This window comes from Primulina huaijiensis, chromosome 15 (genome assembly GCF_012295235.1).
Source record: "Primulina huaijiensis isolate GDHJ02 chromosome 15, ASM1229523v2, whole genome shotgun sequence".
Taxonomy (NCBI): domain Eukaryota; kingdom Viridiplantae; phylum Streptophyta; class Magnoliopsida; order Lamiales; family Gesneriaceae; genus Primulina; species Primulina huaijiensis.
This window is the reverse complement of record NC_133320.1, coordinates 993,341-1,020,993: the sequence shown is the minus strand read 5'-3', so window position 1 is coordinate 1,020,993 and position 27,653 is coordinate 993,341. Positions and strand designations below refer to the sequence as shown.

Here is a 27,653-nt window from a genome sequence, read left to right as displayed (position 1 = left end):
TTTAATTCAAATTTATTCATTTAATAAACGAGAAAATTTATATTTTTTGAAAAATATTTATTCTTTAAAATTTTGAGAGGGAAAATAATATATGATTTTGTAAATTTTTTTCCATTTTTTTTAAAATATTGAGTTTCACTCAATTAATATACTGAATACAATGATAAATAAGTCAATTTAACGGGATAATATTATTATATTAATTTGAGTGATATTTCAAATTATATAATAAAATTTATATATTAATTTTTTTAATAATAATTAAAGTTAAATATATTTTATTATATAATATTAATAATTTTAAATAATTATTCAAATGCTGATTTATTAATTATATTAAAGAACATTTCATCGCCATATCTAGCATATACATGCACCGAAGCTAGTACCGACGGAGAAATAGATTTTTTTACTCGAACCAAAGCTAGCATTAAATGAAGAAATAAAAAAATTTCGTTATAAGAAGCCAAGAAGGGGGCATTCCGAGAATCGAACTCGGGACCTCTCGCACCCGAAGCGAGAATCATACCACTAGACCAAATGCCCGGTTGGAGTAGTTTGGACAACTTTTAATATTTTATTCATAGTTCGTAAACACTGATTCTTTTTAGCTTACAACGAAATGCTAAGTGCCAAAAGAAGATTTATGTGATAAACGATGAACGTACGGTTATATTTAAAGCTTGCTAAATCCAATCTGATTCGGATTGGAATCCATATGAATTTTAACCAATATCCATTTTGTGTGTGAAGTAAGAAAGCATTATAAGGAAAATATTAAGACAAAAAGTTTAATGTTAACAAATACCAATGCATGAAAATGATGCTTACTTTAAATGCATAAAACGTCTCTTAATCACGTCGATTGAGTAATTAGATTTTTCATTAATTATCCCTCCATTTTGCTTAAATAAAAAAATGACTCGATCATTCCCAAAATACTATGAACTTCCCACAAACAAATTTTCGAAGTGAAGCATTTTCCATTCATCAATTAAACCACAAACAGTTTTCTAAATAACAGAATATCATATTGATTTCAAAACACGTCAATACTAAAAAATCTACAAAAAGTTGTTTTCAAAACTTTTGAATTGGAAACAATAAAAAATCCATCCAAATAATAATTTTAAGTTACTTTTTGTCCTATCACTGCTTTGCTTGTGATGCAAGATTTTAAGAATACATGGAAAAACTATACAATAAACTACGCAGAACGTTTACAAAATTTAGCAATTGGCCCGCGTGGAGTACCAAGCTCGGAAAAGTCCCACAATTGCTCATAGATTCCTGAATTTTACCAGAAACTCTTCGTTGTATTTACAGTCGTGGAGCACCAAGTTTGCTGAAGAAAAAACCCAGGTTTAGTCAGCCAGAATCTTTGGCTGAAAATTGCCGAAACTATCGAACCTCCTTAAGCACGAATCATCTGTACATTCTGCAAACAACAAAATAAGTTCAGGCAGAAATAGAGAGTACGTTATCTGTACTGTGGTTCAACTAAACGAACCGGCAATTCGAACAAATCCAACTACCAATAAAGGATATTATGAGAAATAAACTTAGGATTGATCACCAATAATTATGTTGGATACCTTTAATTGCATCCTCAATTTAGAACATAATTCGTAAACCTCATGTTCACGAGCCTATATTCTTTTCCATATTCAAAAGAAACATTCAATTACTTTCTCATGATCATCATTTACAATTAAATGAACTTACAGCAAGAAGTCTATTGAAGTTTCCACAATGATAAAAAGGAACAGAAGAATGCTAAAAAATATATTTACCATTTGAGGGGTGTTTCTCTCTTTGAGCATCTTCAGTGCCGCATCTGCAAAAGCCTGAGCTGCTTCAGCATCAGCTTCTGCTGCCTGAGCCTCTTGTGCAGCAATTTCAGCTTCAGCCATTGCAGCTTCTGCTTCAGCAACTGCCTTAGCTGCAGCTGCTGCAGCTTCTTCTGGAGTCATGCGCCTCATCTTGGCTAACTCTAAATCAATCTGAGACTTTTCACTTACATCATCGCAGTCAATTTTTCGAGAAATCTTTTGTCTTCCTTCATGAAGGGAGACAGATGGATTCTTCCTTCTTTCAGAAAATTTGGATGTCACAGCTATTCTGTACTTGCGTTTCATCTGCAAAACACAGACTTCAATAATTCAATTCAAGTAAACATAACTTCAAATTCATCAAACTAGCGTTTAAGTTAAACCTTCTATTCTAATTTTAGTTGTCTTTCAAAATGAAGAAGCAATCAATAGCCAGGATATTTAGAAACTAAAATCCAATAATACCTTAATAAGTTTTCCATTTGTAGCCAAGTGCCTCAGTTTTGCTGACAATATCCTCTTGAAGTTTGGGGGTGCCCAGTATTGATCCTACAGAAACAGTTAAGATCAGAAGAAGATAGCTGCTACTCAATTTGATTCCTCTAGTTAAATATTATGATTTCTATGGTGTACAGGTGGGTATGAAATACCCAAAAGAAGTATTCTAGTCTTTAGTTTGCAATAAGAAGACAAAAGATGTTTAACTATCACGGGTCTTTGATTACTCTAATGTCAAAATATAAACCATGAAGCCTAATAAGTGTTCCACTGGTATCAGGAATGTTATACAAATATGGATAAATTATCCGTCCCCAAAGTATCCATTTTTCAAGATGCACCAACTTAGAGTCAACACTTGCAAGACTGAATCACCCTGTTTTGATTGACAGTCAAACTTAAATTCACAAGATAAATATTCTCGAATTAAGTCGTCACTGATTTAAGTAGTGTAACCCTATTCAGAAACAGAATATCTAGAATCTACAATCAATAAAACTCAAAATATTGTTTGATTTCTTATAAATGGCACATGGGCATTTCTTGCCTGCAAGCAATTATTGCATCAAACCCGTCAGTGCAAAAAACACATTTTTCTTATGGACAAAATCTGCCAAAGAGAGTATACGCCTAAATTATGTTTTGCGCCAAAACTGGCTCTTAAGATCCCTTTCGGTTTAAGAATTCGTGAAATTAATTTATGAACCATTATAACATATATAACACCAGAAAAGAAAAATAAATAAAAAGAAGAGGTTCCTTGAAATGGTTTTCATGAATTTGTATGGTACTTCAACAATTATCTATTGTACCATCGCATAATTGTTTGGAGGAAGAAAAAGTGTTCCAATAGGGCAAAGTTGGAATAGAACAACATAGTAAGTAACCATAATGCATTTCTTGTGTTGGTGGTGCACATGGCAAAGGGGTTGTGATTTTCTAGAACATATATTATCCAATGTGGAACTCTTAGAAGGCAATATTCAGATAGACTACTTCTTTAACCCGATTAATGAATAAATTCAACTTCATTTAATAGACTTAAGTAGATAAGGCACCTCTATGTATGCGGCTATGGTTGTCTTGTTAGAACCCCCGGGCTCCTTCAATTTGTTTATGGCCTCGATAATGAGGTTGTCGAGCCTATGATAACAAAGTAAAGAAAATAAGCATCCTAGTAGTTAATTATTAGCAGTACAGGCAAAATCATCCCAAGATACTAATAAATAATCTCCTTATCCTTTTCCGGTCTTTCATTCAAGTATTGAACTCGAAAATCAGAATATGAATATATTATTCTGAAAGCCTTGAATCAATCTATGAGCATGGGCAGCATATGAAGAAACTTGCACGTTAGAAAAACCCAGGCATTACTTCAAAGGCAAGTAGAATGAGTAAATAACCTAGAGTACCTACTCCCAAGAAGCAAATAGAAATGCTATAAAACTCATCCATGCTTTTGTTCCTATACTTCTCCCTGGGTGCATAAAATAATTATTTGCTAATTTGTTTTATTTACTTTTCTGGACGAAGGAAGTGCTAAATGCCATAGTAAAACTTTACAATGAGTCGCATGCGTGAAAATTGGACAATACACAACTTGTCAGGTGGATCAATTCTTAGAACACAAGTTCAAAAATTGTGAAGCTGTCACATTAAACAACTAACCTCATTATAGCTCTCTTTGGACCATCAGTTGGTGAAGAACCTCCAGAAGAGGTAAGAGGGCTTGGATCAGCCATTTCCTCATCACTTTGACTAGTGGTCAAAAGAGCCATCGAGCTCCCTCCACGTTTATGGGCCGGTTGTGTCCTCTTTAACGCTAACCTAGCCCTCTCCCTGGAACCCCATCCATTCGCCATGACACTAATATTCCGCCATTTGTCCTAACAAACATTAATCCATTGATATTGTTATAACATAAGCACATGAATTTTTCAGCATCTATACTTCAGGAATACCATTACGATAACATAAAATGCTATAAACCAAAAGAAAATACCTACCTTGAGATCAACGTTGGATCGCAGACACAAAACTTCACTAAATTGTGGATCCTTGAGGATCGTCCGCCATTTCCCAGGCCCATGCTTAAGGACCCCAGCTTTAAGAGCTGCTTCTTCTCCAGGAGTCCACTTTTGCTTTGGCGCTCCCATCCACAAATTTTAGGAAGATAACAGCTGCTCACGAATTCATCTCAAAAAGTATGCAAATGGTTGCATATTCTAGCTAAAACTCAAAAGGCCTGGAATTGCTCCAGTGTCCTATCCTTAACAAGATGAAATCAAAGGTAGTTTCCTTACCATTTACAACAAACTAAAAGTCAATGTTATTGAATATTCAATTAATTTCATTTTTGTTATAAAAAAACTCCAGATCCTACTTCCTCAAAAAAAAAAAATCCACAATTTGACAAAAAATTAAAGCGGCAAAGAGAACTAACTAATCAGAGTTCTCGTACGTCTAAATGATGCAAATTTGACAAAATTATCCTAAATTGAATCAAAATTTCAAGAGGATAGCAATTAAGAAAGCTCCGTGTAAACCCAAATCCTAACCCTAATCACAGGATGCAGATAACAAAATTCTCTAAACCGCGATCAGAAAATCAGGAATTTAACGAGGAAAGTGATGTAGAGTAACCTGAAATCTAAAGATTGCTGATTTGATTTAAATATCTGAACTTGGAATTGACTCGCCCTTTATAGTTCATCGCCTTCTCTACGTATACGAATTCCTCGGCACAACCACAATTTGTGCCCGACGGCGGTGTTTGTATTGTATCTCGCCTATCGTCCCACGTGGATTTTCTATGTACATTAAAATGAAATATTAAATAGGTGATTGACTTATTAAAATCCTTTTTTTTTTGTGGAAATCTTATTAAAATCATTTTGAAAAAAAAATTATAAAATAAAATTAATAAGATTAATCTAGTAAAACATGAGGTATAATAATAGGAAAAAATATATAAGCTTCTTGACGAAAAAAGATGACCCAAATCGAGAAGAAAAAAAATATTGAAAATAGATCATTATTTTCATAAAAATCGAGATAAAATAATTTAGAATTTGTGATGTATCGAAGTATGATATTTTTAGTTTTGTATTTTTTGTTGAGTTAAATAAAGTTTTGTAATTTTTTAAATAACAATTTATTCATTTGAATCTGAATTATGTAATTAAATTACTAACATTATTGTTGAATTTTTATACTTATGTGGTTATAATAATGTCGTGTAGCATATATATGTGTTTTCAACGTGTTTATAAAAATTTAACAATGACTATTATTAATTTAGTTACGTGATTTTGGCGAAAACCACTAAACTTGATTTTCGAAAATTAAAATTGTTCAACAAAATATACTGGAGTAAAAATTTCAAACTCGTTATATACATGATTAAATTAAAATTTTGTCTATATTAATATAGAATTTCTTAATCAGCACAAAACCGTATATAAACTTACATATGTGAGACAAACGGAGTAGATGATTATATGTACAAGAATCAAACTAAAATGGTTTAGAGTTCGTATTATATTTTTATCATTTTATTTCTATCTTTAAACATTTTATTTAAATAAAATAATAGAGAAGGAAGGTTGACCCTAATTCCTACACCAAAACATTGATGGAGTCTATTCGTTATTCAGGGGTGAGTTTATGTTACATCGGGAGAATTTTGAATAATATTTTTATACAATACGTTGAATCGATGATATGATAAATTTCATATATTTTTATTTTAAATTTAGATGATTAACTGAATACAAAATGTTGTTCCAAATCGTGACAACTTAGATGACTTTGTCTGTCTCAACTATTATTATTATTATTATTATTATTATTATTATTATTATTACAATAACATTTAATGTGATCGTGTTAGTGTAAACCAATCAATTTTTAATGTAAATTAAGTACTAAGAATTACATTGATTTATATTGATATAACATGTTGCTCGAGAATATCATTTGTTCTCAGGTATACAAATTATATTCTCTTTAATTATTAAAGAATAATGAAATTGTAAGATACAAAATTGTTAATCAATTTCACACATAATATGTCGCCAACACTCAATATGCATATATCGTGATTATTAATCTAAATTATATATTATTCAAAAGTGAATGACACATTACTACTTTAAGACACTTACATATCAACCACTAATTGATGATTCATTTATTCACATTGAACTAATTTGAAAAGAGGTCATTTGCAAAATATTTAATTTTTTTATAAGCATTCATAGCGCGCGCACACACACATATACACATACGTGTGTGTCAGTGTGTGTTTTGTGTTAAACACATATTTGTATCCAATTGGAAGCACCACCACCACCGAGCTACTGTTATATACATGATACAAAGTTCAACAGTAATGTTTCATTTTTCGGTTGATCTTGATTATTTCTGATATTCAGGCAGTGTTGATTAAAAAAAAAAAAAACTGGAAATAAAGTTGAACTTAACTTGGATGTTTGTATCTTTCGATCACAAAAATCAAGAAGTGTAAAATAATATTTGAAGAGCTTAAAAAAGTGAATTTTTTTTTTCAATTTTCACTTGCAAGCACTTCCTAAATAAGATCACGTAAGTTGTAAATTTTTACTTTGATGATTGCAGATATATGTGGGGCAAAAAAGGTGGTGAATATAATCCATGAAGTAAACAACTTCAGAAACAATCGGCATAATAACCAACATAAGAAATTGGAGGAGACGACAAGCGATATGTAGAGTCATATACTATGAAAAGGGAAACATTCTAATCTGAAAACATGATCAAATATGATTCAATGTCAAGTACAATATTTATTGAAAATCTCCGAACAAAGGCAGTCCATCCATAATTTCGTCATCAGAAGCAAGCATCAAGGAGGCAACAGCAGCATAGAGCAGCCAAACTGCACAACACAGCACCAAGTATTAGTCGCAAATTTCCTCCTACAAGCGCACAGACAATAAATCCTATACAAATGAACTCCTAGACTCTTTGCTCATTAGCTATTACAAGTGCTGAGCACCTGATGATGAGCTCAGAATCACGAGAGCTCCTCGACTTATAGACATGGTATGAGCTTACATAATGAACCTCAACTTAGGCCTTGGTGTGAGAGTTACTCGATCCAGTACTTCTGGATCCAACATTCATATATATATCGTGCCAATAACCAGAGATATTCTACAACAAAGGGGCTTCACCGAGGACTTACCGCGCCCATTACTCTATACCCTGGTCTAACACGGAAGCAGTCCAAGGCACTACATGAAATGAAATGGTGCTTCCAAAGAAATTTTAAAGAACAGATTTTTACCCTCCCAGATAGAATAATAGTGCATGTCAGTTTTTGTCTTCGTGGATCATACGGAAATCAATCAATTTTATAGCTGTCAAGAAATGCAAAACCTAATGGAGCTAAAAATCTACGAAGACAAACTGAAAAGGACAGAACAGAAACACTGGCTAGCACCATGTGACTTGCCGAAAACTCCCTCAGCAACACCGTGGCAAGGAGGACATTTACGGGATTCGACAACATTTTCTTTCCTCTTGCGGCTATTGGCGAGTCAACGGGCCTCGCCAAAACCAGCAAACAAATCGAATATATTTCAGATCTGGATCGACCCGACATAATCCATGCCAATCAATAAAACAAACATATACACACCAAAAAAAAGTAGATTATGACAGAAAAATAACTCGAAACCAGAATTTATGGGACGGGATCATGAGCGTACCATCCTTGCAATAACCCGGTACTACTGCTGGATTGCTGTTGTTGAGGCGGCTGCCCGGCGTACTGCGGCGGATATCCTTGTGGTGGGTAACCTTGTGGAGGGTAACCCTGTGCTGGGTACCCCGGCGGCGGATACGAATCCTTGCCGTAGCCCTCCTGCGGGTAACCTACATGACATAATCCATCAATCAAAAACAACAACAAAAAGCAAAAAAATTCCAAGTGTAAAAAAAAATTATGCGGATTAATTTGCCTTGAGGAGGAGGAACACCAACTGGAGGTTGATTCTGATTGTAGTAACTCATGTTTTTGGAGTATCTGTTACAGAGGCTGGGTAGGTTGGTTATAAGTAAAGTGGGGGTGAAGGTGGAGAAATTGGTTTTTACGCGTGTAAAGCGCGTCTAGATAACTTCCTAACTAAGCAAACTCAGCTGCGTGGATTCTCCAATGTCCAGAATTCCGTAGCCATTTTTTTTCTTTTCTTTAATATTTTTGTTTTCCTTATTAATAATAATATTAAAATAATTAACTTGATCGTTCGAATTTTTTTTTTTTAAGGGAGGATGGAGCTAGAAGTTGATTAGTCACGTTAGTTTTGAAAAAAATTCATAGGTTCAATTTGCAATTTTAGAAGACACGTAGTGGAGTATTTTATATATATATAAATTAATATTAATATTAATATTAATATTATATATATATATAAAATATTAATTTAACCTTATCTTCAAATGAGAATTCTTTTACATATTTATATAATCCAGTCCTTTTCATTGGAATAAAAAAGTCGCCTAATTTTTTCTTGTTCCAGTTGAGTTATCTTGATTTCTGCACGACGGAAACATGTGGCGTATATTTGGTCTATAGAGATTTATGGAAAAGATTTAATAACGGGAAGACGAGGGAGACCAAAAGTTAGTTTTAAAAAATTTGATTGACTTTCGCCTATACGAAATAATTTCATATATTTATATAAGTGAGACGGATTAACACAATCTCAACTCCAACCATGTCTATTACTGCAGGAGTGAAAGGAGTTTTTGGTGGCGTGGCGTGGGATTAATTGGTGAGGAATTGCTTTTATACGGGCCAGATCCTGAACAACGGGGTGCTAAAATGGTCTGTTGGAGCCGTTTTGTTCAGTGAATTTGGAGTCGGAGCTTGTTAGGGTTCTCCATTTTCGTGACAGTGGAGAATTTGAGGTTTAGATAGATTCAAATGAGCTAACCATCTTAGTCATATATACCATTACTTGTTATATATGGTTTTTAATTAAATATAAATGATGCAATGAATAAATAACTATTAATTTTATTATAGTATATGATGATTTGAGGAAGAAATTTTGGCACTCGATAAAATTATAACTAAAAAATAGACATTAATTAACACCCATCAAACCAAGATCACATAATATTCAGCAAGTTTGATCAGACAATGCTAAGAATTAAGGCTAATTCAAACATCCACATTAACACAAACAGAAATATCTCCGAGTGACTTAATTGATATTTGACCTTTTTTGAATGCCAAAGCTTCTGGTGTACCAAACCTTGGTAACATCCGTTTCCTTAAAGTCACAAGTCATGTCCTCATCAATCCGGCCCATTCTTCCCAGTCCGGCACCGTAATTCCTCCCATCCTCCCCCGAGTTCTTCCACACTAAATTCCCCTTGGAATCGACTTCCACCCTCGTGCCACCACCTTTTTTAGAAGAAATGGCTGCCAGCCGAATGAGCTCCTGGAGATCTTGATCGTCGTCATGATCATGACCATGTGATTTCGAGTTTTTGGCCGTTCGAGGAAAAGTACAATTCACGATTCCTCCATTTTCTAGGCTAGCGCAGTTACACATGGTGCCCATGTAGAAGTTTTTCGCCTTTTTCACAATGCTCGGGGGATTATTTGGCCATTTCTTGTTGATTGTAACCATGTTTTCAAGCCAAAATTATGGCGTATAGAATTTGTTATGTGACAAATGTGGTTTAAAGCCAGTGAAAAAAATATGACTCGAGTGATTTAAAAGGTGACTGGGCTTTGATAATCGATGTGTATCTTTCTATGAGTATTTGATTTACACGGCAAAGAATTGGAAAAAAAGGTCAAGTGGAGGGCCAACACTTGCCTAATTGTGGCGTCAAAATTAACATTTATTCTTATTCTATAAGAGATTATCTTCGCAAGAAATTTTCAAAACAATGGTCAAAGGACATAAATACGTTTCCCTTCCTACGTAATTCTATTTTATCCAAATACTTTAGGCTTAGTTCTAAAATTTGTAATAGCTTATAAGTTTCTAAATCACTTTGTAAAGTCTAAATCTTTATAAAGTTTATTTACAAAAATATTTTAAATAATTAGGCAACATCGTCATGAATATATTATTAACTTGAAGAGTGGGATAAATATAAAATACTTTGAAAACGATACAAATGATACATGTTCTTTATTACTTATAGATATGTTTATTTCTTTGCATAAATTATTGGATTGACTAAATGTATAAACGACTAACATATTTGGGAGGGTGTGTACTACAGGTAGTCAAGTGTTTGAAGACTTGGACTTGGATGTACAAGCAAGCTAGTCAACTCGAGTTGGTGAATGCCTTGGATATGTGTAACCCGTAAATTTAATGTTTGGGCAGTTATGTGGGCGTTTTGGGATATTTCGCAAACGTCTAAGACAAGTGGCAGGCGGACAAACATGCAATCTGGCAGAAGTTAAGCTTGCTCTTATCCAGACAAAGCAATTGGGTTTGACAGGTGGCGGTTCTAGGAGCAGTTACTCCAGTTTGTCTGATATTGTTGGCTTGTATTTCGTTTATATTAGACATGAGTTGCACAAAGCTTTGTGATACAGGAGTGTTGAGCTTTTTTATGTGCAAGCCATTGACATATTATTTCATTGTATTGTGAACTATTGTGTTAGTGCAAGGTTGGACAGATTGTCTGGTAATCTTGTTTGTCATTGTTATTCTTCTTGCACGATTGACTTATGTGAGTTATATTCAGAAAATATAATCGAACACAAGTATGATCAAATACTCAAATGTGAGAAGATAATATGCTTGAACGTGTAAATCTATCCGCACAAGGATTGAAAAAGTTAGCAATAATCCGTTGTAGGTGATAGAAATAGATGATCCAACTCTTCCATTCGGGAAATCCCATGTAGCGATTCGAGTCCGAGCCTTCATAGATTAAGAATCTCAAAAAATCCAAATCTTTATTAATAAAGAAATAAAACGTGTACCGATTTTGTCAAGTACAAAAGAGGGTGCACAAGTAGTGCTTACAATTTGTAGAAGTTAACCAACTTCAACAGGAGGCTCATGAAGGATCAATCTTTTTCAACTCACCGAAAGCTGCAAAAACATGCCACTGCGTTGCTTTAGGAGATACCAATTTTGGGCATGCGCCCTTCAATCAATCGCCCCTTTCCATCAAATAGCTTGCAAAACATCAATTTTCATGATAAAAATCGCATACAGCTGTACCATGGCAAAGCTCATGCATAAAATCGTAAAATAAAAAAATTAATTAGCAGACATAATGGTTCACTAACAGTCCTAAACTAAAGAATTGAGAATTCGTCCCTCAGCAGGCCCATTAACGGCAAGGGTAAACGCCAATGGTAAATAAATATATTCATTTGATTTATATTTAATTAAATATAATTACTACATAATTTCCATGTGTTCGAATTTTATGAAAATCTTTTTTGTTTTTAACTTTTATGACATTGGTATTGTATATATTTTATATTGCTCAATTGTGTGTGCACAATCATTGGTAATATTTTTCATTTTTATTGATATAAAATTACTCCCGAAACACTAAAATTAATATTAGACAATCTCCCATAAACTTGTGACTTGAATTATAAAAAATATATGTCAACTTTCATTAAAAAAAATTTGAAAGAACGTTTTCTTGCCCGAATATCAACCATATCACAAAATCCACAAGCATTGATTTCACAGCCAAAATGCAGTACTGAACGCTGAAATGTTGTTTACTCACGATTTACAACTACCCCCTGAAAAACGGTGACCCAAAATAGGAACTCGAGAAGGTCCCTCCTCCATTAGGGAAAAGAGTCAGAAAACATATCAAGAAAAGCACACAACCCCAACCGAAACGATCGTCCCCTAACGGTGTAATCTTGTCCTTAGCAGGAACCTCCTCTCCGCTCCGGAAGAACGTTGCAAACAGTCCCCATGTTAGACACAAAACAATTCCACTTAACCCACCTATGGCTAGTAGTAAGGATGTGGCGAAAGTTAACACGTTAGCTGTGCTTCTTCCGAACATGGCTTGCGCAATGCGGCCTCCTTCGAGTCTTCCACATGGGAGTAGGTTCAGAGTAGTCACCACCATACCTAAACAAGAAACATATACGTTTTATTCTCCTGTTTGCGGACCAGGAATTGTGGCGAATGAGGGACTTAGGCGAGAGAGTTCATATAATGTATTTTGGGAATGAAACTTGCATACTCTGAAAAATGACACGACAATTTCTGAAGGTTTCTAACTGAGGCGTTTCCCGTATATGACTCCAGTGTATTTTGGGTTTGAACAAAAGTTACATTTCTAAAAGCTACACATAAAAATGAAAATTAACCATATACTAGACTAGAACAAGACCATGATTTCAAGAAAAGACTCACCTAAAAGGCCAGCAAAAGCAAGGGGGTCGACGGGGACTCCTACACCTTCAACTGCATACGGCAACACATTCCCAAGATCATCGGTGTAGGGTCCAATCACATATTGGATGAAGGAAAGAAGAGGATTGTTGTAAAAGAATTGAGGTCGAATGTACCTGAAAGCAGAGGAAACATAAAGAGTTTTATAGAGGAAACAACATAACATACCACATAAGTCATATAACACAAATGAAGGAACAAAAGATTACTTACAATGCATTGTCACCCACATTGAAACTGCCATCAGTTACAAAAGCAGAAATTGTAAGAACTAAGGCCGTCAGATATGCGCTGGCTGTTCTTGCTACTGGAATGTCGAACAGGGCCTTCCTGTTAGGCAGTAACGATTCATAGTTATTCATGACGCCAAGGCATCCGGTCCAGTTAGATGGGACAAGAAACGAGGGACTCAATTTTACACCGTACCGGGATGCTGTTACTCGTGTTGCTATCTATACAGAAACCAAAGTAAAATTAACAAATGGAAGGGGGTAGAATAAAGGAAGTTATGCAAATTAAATACATTTCTTCAAAAAACTCAGCAAAACTAGCACTATTGATATCTGTAAGCACCAACTAGACATAAATGAGATTCTATGACAAAGATAGATACTGTACTCATAACAGGACCATAGCGAAGTTTCAATAAATCTTTAAATATGATAGACAGAGTGAACAAATACACTGCATACCTCAGAAACTGCCAAAATAGTCAAAAATCCACCAAAGAGGGGCGCGAAGTTAGCTAGGTAGTCATCAATGGTGGCATCTGGCTTGAGGAAAAGGCCACTGGTCAAAGCGACCGTCCCAAAAGTTGTGACAGCCAAAGCTATAGAACTAACATAACCCCAAGGAGTGCTTAGTTTTGTATAATCGAATTGGAGATCAATCTCAGCTTTGGGTTGCACGACGCATGCCTGCAAGAGCACATAAATTTGGATACAAGTTTAAACAGAATCCATGACGTTCAATGTCTGCCTTACGTTCTAGAAATATCTTAAAACTTAAACGAATGATACTCGAGATATTTTATCACATGAGAACAGCCAACAACAGATCATCGTCTTTAGTTAAACTAGGGGCACTTCATGTTCTTCCAATTAAAGAACGTCTAAACAGTTGACGCAATAAATCAAGATAACACTTTAACCAACAGGGGAGGAAGGATAAGGCTACAAAGCAAAGGTAGAACCAGACATAAAATCTTCAAAATTGTAAAAGATTTATCAAATTTACCACAAGAATTAACGCTTAAGAAACAGGTCGTTTGAATAAGAAAACAACTTCAAAGGGGAAAAAAGTTTATTCCAAATCATAATTTTTAAAACTTAAGTAACAACATAACATGGACACAAGCTTGTAAACAAATACCTGCTTGGTGATATCATTTGTTTTTTCCTCCATAAGCCATACAACAACCTCCCTCTCCGCAGCTTCTGACAGCTTTTTCTCTAATTTAGGTATTGCTTCTTCAACCGGTTTCCTCAAATTTCCAATAAAAATTCCCACCATCTCCGAACCTTCTAACATCTGTGGCGAAAAAGGTATCAAACCCGAAACAGCTCTTCAACTGCATTACACCATTTAGTTAATAAATGCATACATTAATTACACTGCCCACGTAAACCAGAGTTTCTATGCCACGACAAGAAAATTAATGGAAAAAATAAAAATAAAAAAAATTATAAGCCAGCTTGATAATAAAACAATAATATAAATCTAACCTTGTTGAGATCAAGAGCTTTGAAACTCTCCTCTGCTTTCTCCAACCTTTCCTTCTCTTTCGACAGATTGGCACGAACCAAATTGTTGAAGAAGCTTACAAAGGGATTGCCGGTTGTTTCTCTATTAAGCTCCTGAAGCTTGATTTCAGCCCTTCTCTTCTCGAGCTTTATCGCAGCCTCGATAGAAGGATTCCCCATGAAATTTTTGAAGGCCTCGTCTTGTTTCCAATCCACTTCTTGTAGCTTTCCTTTCTCGTTTTTCTCACCTTCATTCTTATCACTCCCAAACCCATCCTCGATATTGACACCTTTTTTGCCATTGTCAGGACCCTCTTCTTTCGGCTCCTCCACCGCCACAGATGAGGAAGAGGAGCCCTTTTTCTCCTCAGCTTTCACACAAAAATTCAATCTTTTCCCCGAAAACTTCAACCTCCGGCCAAAAGGGTATCTAGAAGTCGACAAAGGGACGTCGTATGAAGCGTATAACTTCTGTCGAGTGTCCGTGGAGATGGAGAGCATGAAACAAAAGAAAAGAGGGTGGTAGCCATTGAAATGCAAAGAAATCTGCTTGACCCGTGAAACGAACAGGTGAACACATTGTGAAATTATAGCGACACATGTTTTTCTTAGAAGAGTAGAGCTTGTCTAGAACCTAGAAGGTCGGAGGAAGTTCCAGAGTGAAGAGGTGTCCGGGCTGGGAAAACGAATCCTCCCCCCCACTCATCAGGAACCGAGGATATCAGTGGCGGATCTTACATGGAATAATATATATTTAATAAACGAATATAAAAAACAAACAAAACAAAAATTTTGTACGTTTCTGAGGGGCACAGGTCCAATCATTTTATTTTTTAAATAAAAAAATTCTTAAAGTTATAGGCCCTTTTCGTTATTTATTAAAATATTATATTTTTAAAACTATAATTTTTAGAAAATACTATTGTTGATTTATACATATAACAAATAAATCAATCACGTTATTGGTTTGTAAATAAATAATAAAATAAGAATAATGATATTAAAAAAATTAACAATAATAATAAAATAACATTTTTATTATCTATTCAAATTGGTGTTTTGTTGTAGTGACAAATCCCCTTAAAATGCATTATTTATTTCAGGGATCATTGATCAAATCAATGAATGATGATGTAGTCCCATTTTATTTCTTTTTTTAAAAATACTCTTAGGTACTGTTTGGTTCAAGTATATGTAAGTATTAATATAAATAGTCATATCATATCACTTGTTTTGTACAAGTATTATTTATCTCGATCAATCAAATTATTAATTAATTATTTCACATTAATCAAATTCGTAATGATTTATCTCACATCAATCAAATCAATAATATAAAATTACAATATTATCCTTAATAAATAATATTATTAATATTCTATTAATATTTTCAAAAATGACAAAATGGTAATATCATATTATCTCAAATTTAATCAATCAAATCAAACATTATATTAACTATCATTTTCTATTTATTTTATTATTACAAAATATTACTTGTCTCCATATTATATATCTCATATCATGAACAAAACGGTACCTTAGGCTAATGAAAAGTGCTAGTATATATAATTTTTTTAAAAAATATATATATATAATCATTTTTTGTTCAATCATCTTATTCCGAAGAGATGTAATTTCTTTAAGTAATTGGCTAATTATTTACTTATTTCAATAACTCGAACCTCATGATATATGTGTGTTATTTTAGAAATAAATTTTTTTTAAAAATAATATAAAAGTGGTTATTCTAATAAATTGGTTAATATTTGTCCTCATTTATACTATTATATTATAAATGTGTTCATGTATTAATTAATTTAAAGGACACCAAAATATTTAATTTCATAATTATTTTTCTTACTCTGCTAAAAATCTCTTCAAGTCACTTCATATTTTACATAGAAAAAATCTAAACAAAACTTGCATTTTAAATTGAATAACTCTTCTAAATTAAAAATAATTTCATGTTAATTTTTTTATTATTATTTGATCAAATTAAAAATAATAATAACACACAACTGGTATGCATGTTATATACTAATAAAAGATTATAATTATCTTTCATTCGGCAAATCGGGCGGCAATGTTTTCATTTTAAAAAGGATAGTTTAACCATGGTTAGCACCAACTGGGCCTGGCCGGCTAACTTCTTCTCTCTGGGTCATACAAACCCAAATCTTAACCCTGGTTAACTTCCAATATCCTCGCCTACTTTGACGCTATAAATATCAGACTCGATCACCAGGCTCCATTTCCATGAATTCAAAGGGCGTCTTGATAAACGCCGCTAAACATTTTTTCTTCTCTGATTTTCTCGACATTTCCGCTTATTTTTTTTTTCTGAATTTTCGTGCTTAGAATCGAGAATGAGAGAGTGTATTTCAGTTCACATTGGCCAGGCCGGTATCCAGCTCGGTAATGCGTGCTGGGAACTTTATTGCCTCGAGCACGGTATTCAGGTGCATCGGATACACTTGTTTTTATTTGATCTTATTGTTTATTTATGCGTGTTCGCTTGTTTTTTTTTTTTTGTGGATTAATGTGAGATCGAGGAAATTGTTGACTGAGAATATACGTAAGTGTTCTATCTGTGAATTTTGATTATGTAAAAGTATGATGGCTTTTGTTGATCTGATCTACGTTTGTTATATATGCATTTATGTGTGTAGATCGCAGGAAATTATGTGCGACAATTCGGGAGTTTTGAACGGTGAATTATTTGATTTAACGCATTTGTTTATGTGTGTAAATAGACTGGGAAGTGCTTTGGTTGATGTCTAAATGTGGGATCACGAATGAATTTGTACATGTTTTGATAAAAGAAAATGTCAAGGGTATTATTTAATTTGTGTACATGTTAAGTATATTATTTCGTTGCCACCTTTGAGGAATTATCAATCCGATATCTGCTTCTTACAACATTTGTACCTACGCTTGCATGCATAACTACTCTACGTTTGGCCCATTAGGCTGATATAGAGTCTCCATCACATTTCTGCAGTCCTGTCCTCTATGTAATCAATCATCCCATTTTTCTTGGCCTAATATTTGCATCAGATGCAATATTATAGACTTATTGTCTATTTCATTCCTATATATAACAGATCTGACTTCGGTTCTTTTCTTTTTTCAGCCTAATGGACAAATGCCCAATGACAAAACTGTTGGAGGAGGTGATGATGCATTCAACACTTTCTTCAGTGAAACAAGTGCGGGAAAGCATGTTCCACGTGCAATCTTTGTTGACCTCGAACCCACTGTGATCGATGAAGTTCGCACCGGGGCTTACCGCCAGCTTTTTCATCCTGAACAGCTCATTAGTGGCAAGGAAGATGCTGCAAACAACTTTGCCCGTGGCCATTACACAAGTAGGTTTGCTCATCCCCAATGAGTTCATTTATTTTCTGCTGTCGTTTTGGTGTTCAAGGTTTTGTTTACAATTTGTGTTACCCGTAGTTGGGAAAGAGATTGTTGACCTTTGCTTGGACCGCATTAGAAAGCTCGCTGACAATTGCACCGGCCTCCAAGGTTTCCTCGTCTTTAATGCAGTTGGTGGAGGAACAGGTTCTGGATTGGGCTCCCTTCTCCTGGAGCGCCTGTCAGTTGACTATGGCAAGAAGTCTAAGCTCGGCTTCACTGTGTATCCATCTCCACAGGTCTCCACATCTGTCGTAGAGCCTTACAACAGTGTTTTGTCTACGCACTCCCTGCTTGAACACACTGATGTTGCCGTGCTTCTCGACAATGAGGCCATTTACGACATCTGCAGGAGGTCTCTCGACATTGAAAGGCCTACCTACACCAACCTCAACCGCCTTATCTCTCAGGTATGGTTTCACCCTCACTCTTTGATCATATGTTGTACCAACCGTTGCTCGTGGTTTGGGGGAGGGGGAGACGTGCAACTGAATATTTGTTGGATGAAACTTTTAGTTTTAGAAAAATTGCATATAAAGATTTCAAAATTCCTTCATTCGAGTTGTGGGGTAGATCCTCACCCGGTGGATTTGCAACTGTTCATTACTGTATCGTGTCAACTATTCTTGTCGAATGCAGGTGATCTCTTCCTTGACAGCATCTCTAAGGTTCGATGGCGCCCTTAACGTAGATGTCACTGAATTCCAGACCAACTTGGTGCCTTACCCAAGAATCCATTTCATGCTTTCCTCTTATGCGCCTGTAATCTCAGCAGAGAAAGCATACCACGAGCAGCTCTCTGTTGCTGAAATCACCAACAGTGCTTTTGAGCCCTCGTCCATGATGGCCAAGTGCGATCCTCGCCATGGCAAATACATGGCCTGCTGTCTGATGTACCGTGGTGATGTCGTCCCCAAGGACGTCAATGCAGCCGTAGCCACCATCAAGACAAAGCGTTCAATCCAATTCGTCGATTGGTCCCCAACAGGTTTCAAGTGCGGCATCAACTACCAACCACCTACAGTCGTTCCTGGTGGGGATCTTGCCAAGGTTCAGAGAGCTGTTTGCATGATCTCAAACTCAACCAGTGTGGCTGAGGTGTTCTCTCGTATCGACCATAAGTTTGATCTCATGTATGCAAAGCGAGCTTTTGTGCACTGGTATGTCGGTGAGGGAATGGAAGAAGGCGAATTCTCGGAGGCTCGAGAGGATCTTGCTGCTCTGGAGAAGGATTATGAAGAAGTTGGCGCGGAGGGGACAGAGGAAGATGGATGTGAAGAGGATGGTTGATAAAGGTGTTTTGAGTTCGATAGTGTTTGCTTGATGTTTTCTTACTGAAGTTGGTTTTGGATTTCGGATATATTATGTGTACTCTTTCTTTGAGCCCCGTATTAAAATGCTTTCTACCATTCAAATATGACGACATTTTTTTATTGCACTTGGCACTCGTCATTCGCAATTGTCGCTCTATTTGTCTTCAACTTGGCTCCATGTTTCAGATGACCTTTTCTAGAAATTCACCTACCTTACTCTGAAAAAAACTACATAAATTATAAATAAATATTTTAAGGTCCGCCGTCTTTTTATGAATATTTGGTGCGTGATACAGTCAGTAGCCGATTTTTTTTTCTTTGCTTTCAAATTTTGCAATTTCAGTCGATTTGATTACACCTGAGTTTTGCCTACATAGCATAAAAATTAGGGATCTTTTCTAATTTTTCCACTTGTATTTCCACCTATTCAATTATAAAAAAAAAAATCCACATAATGAAATACACATCTTTGGAGGGAAAAATCTATTTAATTTCCATCTCCCATTGGGGTTCATTGCACGAAGAAAGAAAAACGACTAAAAACATGAAATTTGTTCGCAATGCCATAGGTTGTTTTCGGTGTGCTCTATACCATGTGAATGTAAGTTGCTTTTTTGGTTTATCATTTTTATATATAATTTTTAGTAAACTCGAACAATCATTCATTTTTATGAATAGTTGGAATTAAGTGTGAAAATAAACTCTCCTCCTGTCAACATTTTCTTTCAAATATTCCGTTATCCAAAATTGTCCTTCGACCTTTGTCCTTGAACAAAAAACCCAAAAAAATTATGGCTAGGGTTGTAATTATAATAATATGTTAAAAAGGTCAAAAGATGCCACAAAAATCATAACAAACACAATATTTTTTTTCTAAATATATCACATTTCCCTATCAATTTTTTTTTCATTTATTTAATAATTATTCAATAACCTCCGAATCCTCCGAATCAAGCAAGTAAACGTTAATCTAAGGATTACAACGAGGACACATTTATTTCCATTTGATACAATCTGTGGCTCCATGGTAAAAAAAAATGTAGCCCCCCTCTAAGTTGTAGCCCTTGGATTAAAGATTTGGAGTACTACCATATGGGTAGGGTGGACTTTAGAAGAACCAAGAGAAGATATGAATTTCTTCCAAAGATGCCCACCCAAGCTGCCACGCATGCATCGTGGCACAAACCTGAACTTTTTTAATAATTTTATTCTTTACTATTAATATTTAATATTATATATCACATACTATTAGGACACATATATTGAAAATTCTATGATCCACCAGGTGCCATTCATTTGGTGTGTAGCCCACACATTTACATCAAATGAATGGTGGATGCTACACCGGACGAAGATCACTCGGTGTGACATAGAATTTCCCCACATATATATATACCGACTCGCTGTACTATTAACATAGAAAATGAGACGATTAAATCCAATCAACCTTTTTATGCCTTCGCACATTACGCCAATCAATTTGTTCATCAATTCCAGAACAATATAACTCAACTTCAAATTTGCAAGTCCGAAGGCAGATCACCGTGGACAGGCAGTGGATACTACCAAGCTGGAGTACAGCAGAGGGAGAGAGAATTTCTAGTGGAGCAGTGAAATATGTACCAGAAGAAAGCCCTTGGCAGTGGCAGGCAGTGGAAGGTTGGGGGAAATCCCGAACTTCTTAAGACCCAAACATCCTTTCTAATATTTTTTTAAAAAACAATTAACCGATTTGATCTGTGTCCTTAGCTATGAACCGCGGGCTTGGGATCACAATTACTAGTCAACAATACCAATAGACATGTCTAAAAAGCAATAAAACCAAGACAACAATATGCAGGAATTGACTCGAATTTTGTATATATCATGAAAATAGGTATGTTTGATTTCTAACTTCTCAACTATATTTACATTTGTACATGATCAACTCCCAGTTAGTTTTATTATTTACACTTTCTATAATATAACAGGAAGTGGGGTAAATCAGGAAAATCACCTTGTTACTCGGAAGTGTACACTGTTTACAAAGGATGTGTTCCCCTGATCGTTTGGTTTGATCCGCAGACTTACCAGAAAGGACACCATCTGAAAAAGAAAAAGGTACCTCCTGGTCAAAAAGAAAATAAACAAGACCGGTGCAATATATTTTCCTCTGTATGATATCCAGGACCAGCTGTTCCGAAGAATATTACAAAAAAAGGGCGAAAACTAGTCAATCGGTGGTAAAATAATACTGGAACGGTTAGGAATATAATGAATCTCCAGTTTTAGATTATCAGCTAACGGAAAAAACATGACACAAAAGTCAATATTAGCTTTTAGAATGTAAAAAATTATCAAAATCAATATGTAATTTACTAATGAAGTGCTCGTAAGCATACCCAACATAGTTTTGGCACAAATTTTCATGAGATCTTGCTTGAAGAATGAGTTTTTGAACTTGTAATTTGACAGATAATCCATGGTCAGCCTCACGAGTATCACCAGAAATCATAGTGCCATGGTCCAGGGAATATTGAACGGAGCTTGAAGGTAAAGAAGAACATGCAGAGAAATCCCGCCCTGTAAGCTTGTTGCTCATTCGCGCCATGACAACCACCGCTCTTTCATTCAGAACTTCATTAGCATCGCCCAATTGATTGACAGCCTAAAAGGAACAAAAAAATTCCTAAGCATTACAGATACAACAGGCAAGAAGACCAAAATGGACCAATACCTGAAGAAGCTCTCTCTCACGAACACCTCGTTGTGGTTGAAGCAGCTCACTGTTGGAAGTGGAAGAATCCTCACCGTTCACGACAGCTGGGATGTGAGTACTTGTAAGGGTCGACATTTGAGGGACTTCATTAAAGTTGAAAAGACGCCAATTTATTAGCGGATCATGCACAAATGCCTGAAAAAGGTAAACATAAATCCGAGTAAGAGTGTCAAATTTGTACTACTGTTAAATAAATTCAAAAATTAAAAATAACTTAAATCATCCCATAAAAAGTGGTGGTTTAACTTAAGACGCGAGTCTTAAACTTTTGTACAATTATGCACTAGGGCCAAATCATTCTTTCCCAGTCAAAACCAATCATCAGTGGAGTAAACTCGCCACACTACTACAAGAGCATAAGGTTTAGCCAAAAAAATAGTAAGGAAAAGAGAAACAATTTCACATGGCAACGACAACCTTCAGCACCTGAAGCTGATCTGCTAGCCTGAATGGACATAATATTAACATTGCTTATAACAAATTTATCACCAGCACATCCAACCTTTCAAACTGGAGGCATCACTATAGCTCATAAGCCAATCCTTCTTATATTACTAATAGCCATAATGGGCAATGACAATTACATTAACAAAGCCTAAATGGAGTAATTTACAATGAAACTGCTTACTATGAGGAAAAAACACAGCATATTTAAGACTATACCTCCATCATAGCCATAACACTATCCTTATTTGTACGTAGAACTTGCATAACATTTTCACAAGTTGAGCGGAAGTTTCCTTCGATGCCACTAACCTCCATGGCCTTAACAAGCATTCTTGTTAGGCGAAATGGAACCTATAAACCAAGAAATTCTATATATTTAAGAGAGAGCTAGATGTTTGTTTTATTTTCCCAAAATTTATTAAAACTGCAGCTGAGATCGCAAACCTTTTCAGGAAATTTCTCCCGGGTCATTGAAGCTTCAAAGCAATCTCCAAAATCAATGTGCAATATCTTCCCACTGAAAACATCATTTACAAATATATAGAGAAATCACACATTTATAAACTCTATGCATGTAAATCTCTTTTCATCTGAATACCTATAACGATTCAGCATGAGGTTGCTTGGATGTCGATCACCCAAACCAAGCAAGTAACCGACCTGAAAAACGAATGAGCAAGTGATATCATTTCAATAGGTGCAAGATCATGGCACTTAGTAAGTCGTGCTCTTGTAACGTTAAAAATGTGAAATATAAAAGAGAACTGAAATAAAATATGATTAAACAGTGAAAGTTAATATTCTTTCTCGATTTTGGACCTCGTAAGTCTACAAATCGTTACAGAAAAAAACATAATTGCATCCATTTATTATTTTAAATTAAAATCATAGATAAACCCCAGACAAGTGCCGCAAATCATAGTCCAATTTTAATGAATCTAGCATAAAAACTTCATGCATATAAGGTGTTAAGTGTCCACAATAATATTTCATATGGGAAGTATCCCAGATGGATAATCATGAGCATTTAGAGAGAATTACAGATAATAATCTAGTTCAACTACTAGCGTAGTTAGGGATTATGAACAGTTTAGTACCACAGTAGAATTATCAATCCAAGGTTAATAATCGATTGAAATTCCATATATCTATACACCAGGAGAGAGAGAGAGAGGGAGAGGGAGAGGGAGAGGGAGAGGGAGAGGGAGAGGGATTAATAACACAAGATTGAGAAGCTAACTTCTAACAAGAAGCCATTACCATGCTCATGACAGCCAAACTCCTTGTATAATTTGTCCTCCTAACCAACCAAACCTCCGAAGTGCGACTCTTTAACCACAGCACCTATTAGGAAATTATAGAAGCATTCAGAAAACTAATTGTGAACATGTGTATATCCCACATATGAATGTATCTGAAAAGGGAGGCGACATTAATTTCTTAATTATGCCCACCCTTGCCAGGTCATCTCCTTCGGTATTATGTAGAGCATACTCAAAAACCTCCACTTTTGCTATAAGCGGCAAATGATCATAATCCGGAGCAAAACTAAGCATCAACTTGTGCTCTTGGTTCAAGGTGATCTACAAAATTAGGAATAATAAACCACAACGATCAGGAAATGCATCTACCAACAGATACAAGCAACACAAATGAGTTAGCAGTAAGCGACGTGGCAATGATTGAATCACACCTTTCTCGCATCTCTATATTCTCGAATGAGTTGGTGCAGGGTATCACAGTTTGGAACCCACCCAATGAGGCCACTGTTTGGAGATAGTGGAATGACAGCATATCTTTGAATAGATAGATCTTTCTCTGCTGTTTTTCTAGAATTCCCCAGTAAAGTGTTCACTAAACCAAAAAGCTGGTTGAGAAGTACTAGTCAGATAAATCGTGAGAAATTAATGGAGAGCAATGTATCTTGATATTCTATTTTGAAGAAACACAAAATATTCATAATAGGATTAGCCGTCAACATGTAACTCTGGAACTAAGGTTATAATAAGACCTGCATGACACGTTCATCTTGACGCAAATCTTCGTGTCCTTTCAGCAAGAAAGTATAATCATCTCCATCACTTCCATGAATTGTCAACTTACGGGGTCTTTGTTTTGAAGTGATAACAACAAGCTGGGGTGCAAAGGATGCAATTGTCACCACTGGTGAGTCTGAGAAAGAAAACAACTTGGTCAAAGTAAAACTGACATTCAAGTCTCCTATTTTTCTAAAACGATGATTTCGTTCCAGTAAAGCTCATTTTATATCACAAATTTTTTCTTCAGTGAAATAGTCAAGAGTATACTGTATACCAGCTATATAAGTTCCTGGGACGGCCAGTTCCAAATTACGGCACTGCAGCAATTCTGGAGACACAGACTGATTTGTAAAAGAAAACAAATTAGTCTCTAAAATTTTAGTTTTCTAGAAGCAGCCTACACCAACAATAATAAGAAAACTTGTTTCTTGCCTGCAAGTCAAGGGTAGTAAGAGTTTGAAGCTGCTTATCTATCCGCCTAAACACATGGTAATAGAGATCCCAAGCCTGAAAGAGATATTTAAAAATTTATAAGCAGTTGTACATGAGTAATAAATAAAGCATGTTGACAAATTTCATGAGCTCCACTTCATAAATTTAAGTTGAACAGTAAACAAACATTTAATAAATAGGCAGCAAGTACTTGAAAATTCCAATGCCATGTCCTTGCTAGAATAGACTATCCAAGCCACGTGATAATAGAAGTTCCATAAAAACAATTGGGAAAAAGTGACATTGACTTTGTAAATAGTGTGAATTAAGTTGGAGTGACCATGTTTTACCCCAATTAATACCTGAGTCAGTTCCGCATCTTTTCCAGTTCTTCTATATTTCATGCAGCAATCATAGGCCTCCAAAAGTTCATGATGATATGCCTGAAACATAAAATAAAATCCAATTATAACCAAGTATCACAATCAACAAGAACAATTGAACATATAGCCAAAATATGATTAGTTTTAAGTTCTGTACACTGACTCCTTTTTCAGTCACACGTGTACAAATGTGATGAAAAATCACAAGTGACCGTCATTAGAGCAATGTCGCTGTATATTGCGAACATTTGGACTGCAACCAAGTAAACAGATCTAACCAGATGTGGAGCGACGAATTTACCTGAATGAAGGCTTTCTCTTTTACGGTGGTATTATTCCTCATCACCCCTTTCTCAAGCATTTCATGCATCGGCTCCAACACATTCAACATTCCCTCAATATTATGTTCACCAAAATATAAGCGGCTAGCCTCTTCCAGTGCTTCATGCCACATTTCATGCCAAAGTATTGCAACTCGAATCAACTCTTTGGAGACAAGTTGGGCCTTTGCATTAAAGGAAAGAAGTCAGACATGAGAAAACCAGTATCAAGAAAATCACTATGGCGATACTAGTTTCACCTGATCCACTAGTACACCACTATGCTGTCTAACTTTGTCCACCACTTCTTGAGCAGCAGCTTTACGTAAACTGCTAACTGATTTACATGCCACGAGCAGAGGATACATAAGAGCCTGTGCGATATACATGCGTATTATATTTCAGACACTTGAGGGATGAAACTACATGAAATAACGAACCTGATGACAAAGAAACGTTATAGCGAGTAATTAAAATTAAAAAGTGATTTCATACAAACCAATGATGTCATCTAATTACATTACTATAGAGTCTGCATATATATCGAGTTATGATGCAGTAACAAAATGAAATTATAAGAGGCACACCAAGCAAGAAGAAAAACCAACAGGATAAGAAAACTGTAAACATGATTTATTCGTAAAAAAAAAAGAACTTAAATCACAAAAAGGGCCGATCAATCAAAAAAGCTCATGAAATCATGGTGTTTAAAAGCAAACCTGTGGATGACTATGACCAATTCGTACTAATAGTGACTGTATCAGTTCTCTAACTGCATGATTGTTAGAATGTATCCTGGCAATAATCTGTGGTAAAACAACCAACCATGTGTTGATATTAACAAGTGAAAATCCTTTCTGTAATGCAATCTGAACTTCTGATGTAGCTCCATGGTTGAACCATAAAGTAAGTAGCCGTAGGATATCCTGAGCTCCAGAAGCACCACAAAAACAAAGGACCGTTTAAAATTAAATCAATTTAAGTGAAAGCAAAAATACATTGAAGCCAGAGTCACAGAGATGATTGAAGCAGAATGATGAGACTGAGCGATGGCCAAAAAATGATGAAACTCAATTGAGAAGAACATTGGAAAAACAATGAAGGAGGCATCTGAAAAATATAAGAGTTGGAAGCTTTGAGGACAAGACTTCTTAGGGCAAAGGAATTCACGTCATGATCTCCAGGCAAAAATTAAGTCGTGCATGGATACTTAAAAAGAGGGGCAGCAACAGAAAAAGCAGGCCATAGCATTTACAAAGGCACAAGTATCTATGTACAATATTGTTACCTGTAAACTGTCATCAACTCCTTTCGCATGTGCAGCACAAGCTATCGAGTGGAAGTATCCAGTGACTGCAGCGACAACAAACTGTGCAGCAACACTAGGAAAACTTCTCAAAATGTAATGGGACATTACTGCTGTGTTAAAAAGAGCCCACTTATGCCAAGCTCTTGCTGACTTTGTTGCACAGTGAGTGGCATTTCGGAATGCACTAAGGATCTCTGGAATCATGTAACAAATCATTAATCAGAAATAGTGACATCAATGGCTGCCGCAATCCTCGCAGTTGAGGAAGGCGTGGTAGAATTGTGCACTTAAAGTGCACCTCTCACACAGTACCTTGTATAGAGTCGTCATCCAGTACAGGGGAAAGTGCCCGCTGCCAGGTTCCTAACTTGAGATAAACACGAGCAACAAGAGGCATATTTGAACTAGCTGATAATCCAGACTGCGAGGCTTGTTGCAAAACTGGCATCCTTGAAAGGTCCATTGCCAAATCCTACAATATATAAGTTTTATGCACGTCATAAACATAGAAAATACTAAACATTACAAGTGCAATCCATTTTGACAAACAACAGATTTTACAACAGACCTTCAGTCGAGCAAAGGCCTCCTTACGCTTGTGATCCTCCCCAAGTGACCATTGATACTTCAAATAAGCTAGAATTACTTGGGGATCCCCATGATATCGCACAGTATCAGGAGTTGTCTCAGGTTCAAA

The 27,653-nt window shown here is 35.5% G+C and overlaps 3 protein-coding genes, 1 non-coding gene and 1 pseudogene across 8 annotated transcripts in view; 1 reads left to right on the top strand and 4 right to left on the bottom strand.

The window, feature by feature from the left end:
• Nucleotides 1–474: 474 nt before the first annotated feature.
• On the bottom strand, nucleotides 475–546 carry TRNAP-CGG (transfer RNA proline (anticodon CGG)). The gene has a single exon. It is a non-coding gene; the product is annotated as a tRNA-Pro (tRNA).
• A 461-nt stretch (nucleotides 547–1,007) lies between these two features.
• On the bottom strand, nucleotides 1,008–5,175 carry LOC140959861 (telomere repeat-binding factor 1-like). 4 transcript variants are annotated; one of them, XM_073417899.1, is made up of 7 exons: nucleotides 4,974–5,175; nucleotides 4,337–4,510; nucleotides 3,999–4,216; nucleotides 3,389–3,473; nucleotides 2,298–2,381; nucleotides 1,794–2,138; nucleotides 1,008–1,438 (listed from the first exon to the last, which is right to left on the bottom strand). In XM_073417899.1, the coding sequence occupies exons 2-7, from the start codon at nucleotides 4,484–4,486 to the stop codon at nucleotides 1,415–1,417; spliced, it is 906 nt and encodes a 301-aa protein (XP_073274000.1). In that variant the 5' UTR covers nucleotides 4,487–4,510; nucleotides 4,974–5,175; the 3' UTR covers nucleotides 1,008–1,414. The 4 variants fall into 4 exon arrangements, with proteins under 4 accessions (XP_073274000.1, XP_073273998.1, XP_073273997.1 ...); XM_073417897.1 differs by having other exon boundaries at nucleotides 4,337–4,594; nucleotides 4,974–5,137; XM_073417896.1 differs by having other exon boundaries at nucleotides 4,337–4,628; nucleotides 4,974–5,132.
• A 6,848-nt stretch (nucleotides 5,176–12,023) lies between these two features.
• On the bottom strand, nucleotides 12,024–15,219 carry LOC140958645 (probable zinc metallopeptidase EGY3, chloroplastic; annotated as a pseudogene).
• Nucleotides 15,220–16,785: 1,566 nt separating this feature from the next.
• LOC140958541 (tubulin alpha-2 chain) lies at nucleotides 16,786–19,386 on the top strand. Of its 2 annotated transcripts, XM_073416027.1 has the most exons (5): nucleotides 16,786–16,997; nucleotides 17,672–17,906; nucleotides 17,995–18,365; nucleotides 18,595–19,053; nucleotides 19,139–19,386. In XM_073416027.1, the coding sequence occupies exons 1-5, from the start codon at nucleotides 16,905–16,907 to the stop codon at nucleotides 19,277–19,279; spliced, it is 1,299 nt and encodes a 432-aa protein (XP_073272128.1). In that variant the 5' UTR covers nucleotides 16,786–16,904; the 3' UTR covers nucleotides 19,280–19,386. The 2 variants fall into 2 exon arrangements, with proteins under 2 accessions (XP_073272128.1, XP_073272126.1); XM_073416025.1 differs by having other exon boundaries at nucleotides 18,595–19,386.
• A 1,717-nt stretch (nucleotides 19,387–21,103) lies between these two features.
• The window catches only part of LOC140959496 (serine/threonine-protein kinase TOR), a 32,912-nt gene continuing 26,362 nt past the window's right edge, over nucleotides 21,104–27,653 (bottom strand). The window contains exons 38-56 of the mRNA XM_073417353.1: nucleotides 27,525–27,653; nucleotides 27,269–27,428; nucleotides 26,936–27,150; nucleotides 26,367–26,573; nucleotides 25,908–26,021; nucleotides 25,629–25,832; nucleotides 25,307–25,387; nucleotides 24,945–25,019; nucleotides 24,787–24,853; nucleotides 24,485–24,645; nucleotides 24,167–24,340; nucleotides 23,928–24,056; nucleotides 23,734–23,817; nucleotides 23,072–23,133; nucleotides 22,918–22,990; nucleotides 22,690–22,824; nucleotides 21,985–22,161; nucleotides 21,650–21,915; nucleotides 21,104–21,353 (exon numbers count right to left, since the gene is read on the bottom strand). Coding sequence (XP_073273454.1) covers nucleotides 21,335–21,353; nucleotides 21,650–21,915; nucleotides 21,985–22,161; nucleotides 22,690–22,824; nucleotides 22,918–22,990; nucleotides 23,072–23,133; nucleotides 23,734–23,817; nucleotides 23,928–24,056; nucleotides 24,167–24,340; nucleotides 24,485–24,645; nucleotides 24,787–24,853; nucleotides 24,945–25,019; nucleotides 25,307–25,387; nucleotides 25,629–25,832; nucleotides 25,908–26,021; nucleotides 26,367–26,573; nucleotides 26,936–27,150; nucleotides 27,269–27,428; nucleotides 27,525–27,653 — 2,532 coding nt within the window. The 3' untranslated portion in view covers nucleotides 21,104–21,334. The remainder of the gene's footprint in view (nucleotides 21,354–21,649; nucleotides 21,916–21,984; nucleotides 22,162–22,689; nucleotides 22,825–22,917; nucleotides 22,991–23,071; nucleotides 23,134–23,733; nucleotides 23,818–23,927; nucleotides 24,057–24,166; nucleotides 24,341–24,484; nucleotides 24,646–24,786; nucleotides 24,854–24,944; nucleotides 25,020–25,306; nucleotides 25,388–25,628; nucleotides 25,833–25,907; nucleotides 26,022–26,366; nucleotides 26,574–26,935; nucleotides 27,151–27,268; nucleotides 27,429–27,524) is intronic.

Bases quoted from the DNA above. Each gene is read 5' to 3' on its own strand.
- LOC140958541 (XM_073416025.1), top strand. From the start codon at position 16,905: ATGAGAGAGTGTATTTCAGTTCACATTGGCCAGGCCGGTATCCAGCTC. The intron at 16,998-17,671 runs GTGCATCGGATA...TTCTTTTTTCAG, and splicing joins GCCTCGAGCACGGTATTCAG to CCTAATGGACAAATGCCCAA. The intron at 17,907-17,994 runs GTAGGTTTGCTC...TGTTACCCGTAG, and splicing joins TGCCCGTGGCCATTACACAA to TTGGGAAAGAGATTGTTGAC.
- LOC140959861 (XM_073417899.1), bottom strand. From the start codon at position 4,486: ATGGGAGCGCCAAAGCAAAAGTGGACTCCTGGAGAAGAAGCAGCTCTT. The intron at 2,139-2,297 runs GTATTATTGGAT...TGTGTTTTGCAG, and splicing joins CAAATGGAAAACTTATTAAG to ATGAAACGCAAGTACAGAAT. The intron at 1,439-1,793 runs GTAAATATATTT...TGTTGTTTGCAG, and splicing joins AGAGAAACACCCCTCAAATG to AATGTACAGATGATTCGTGC.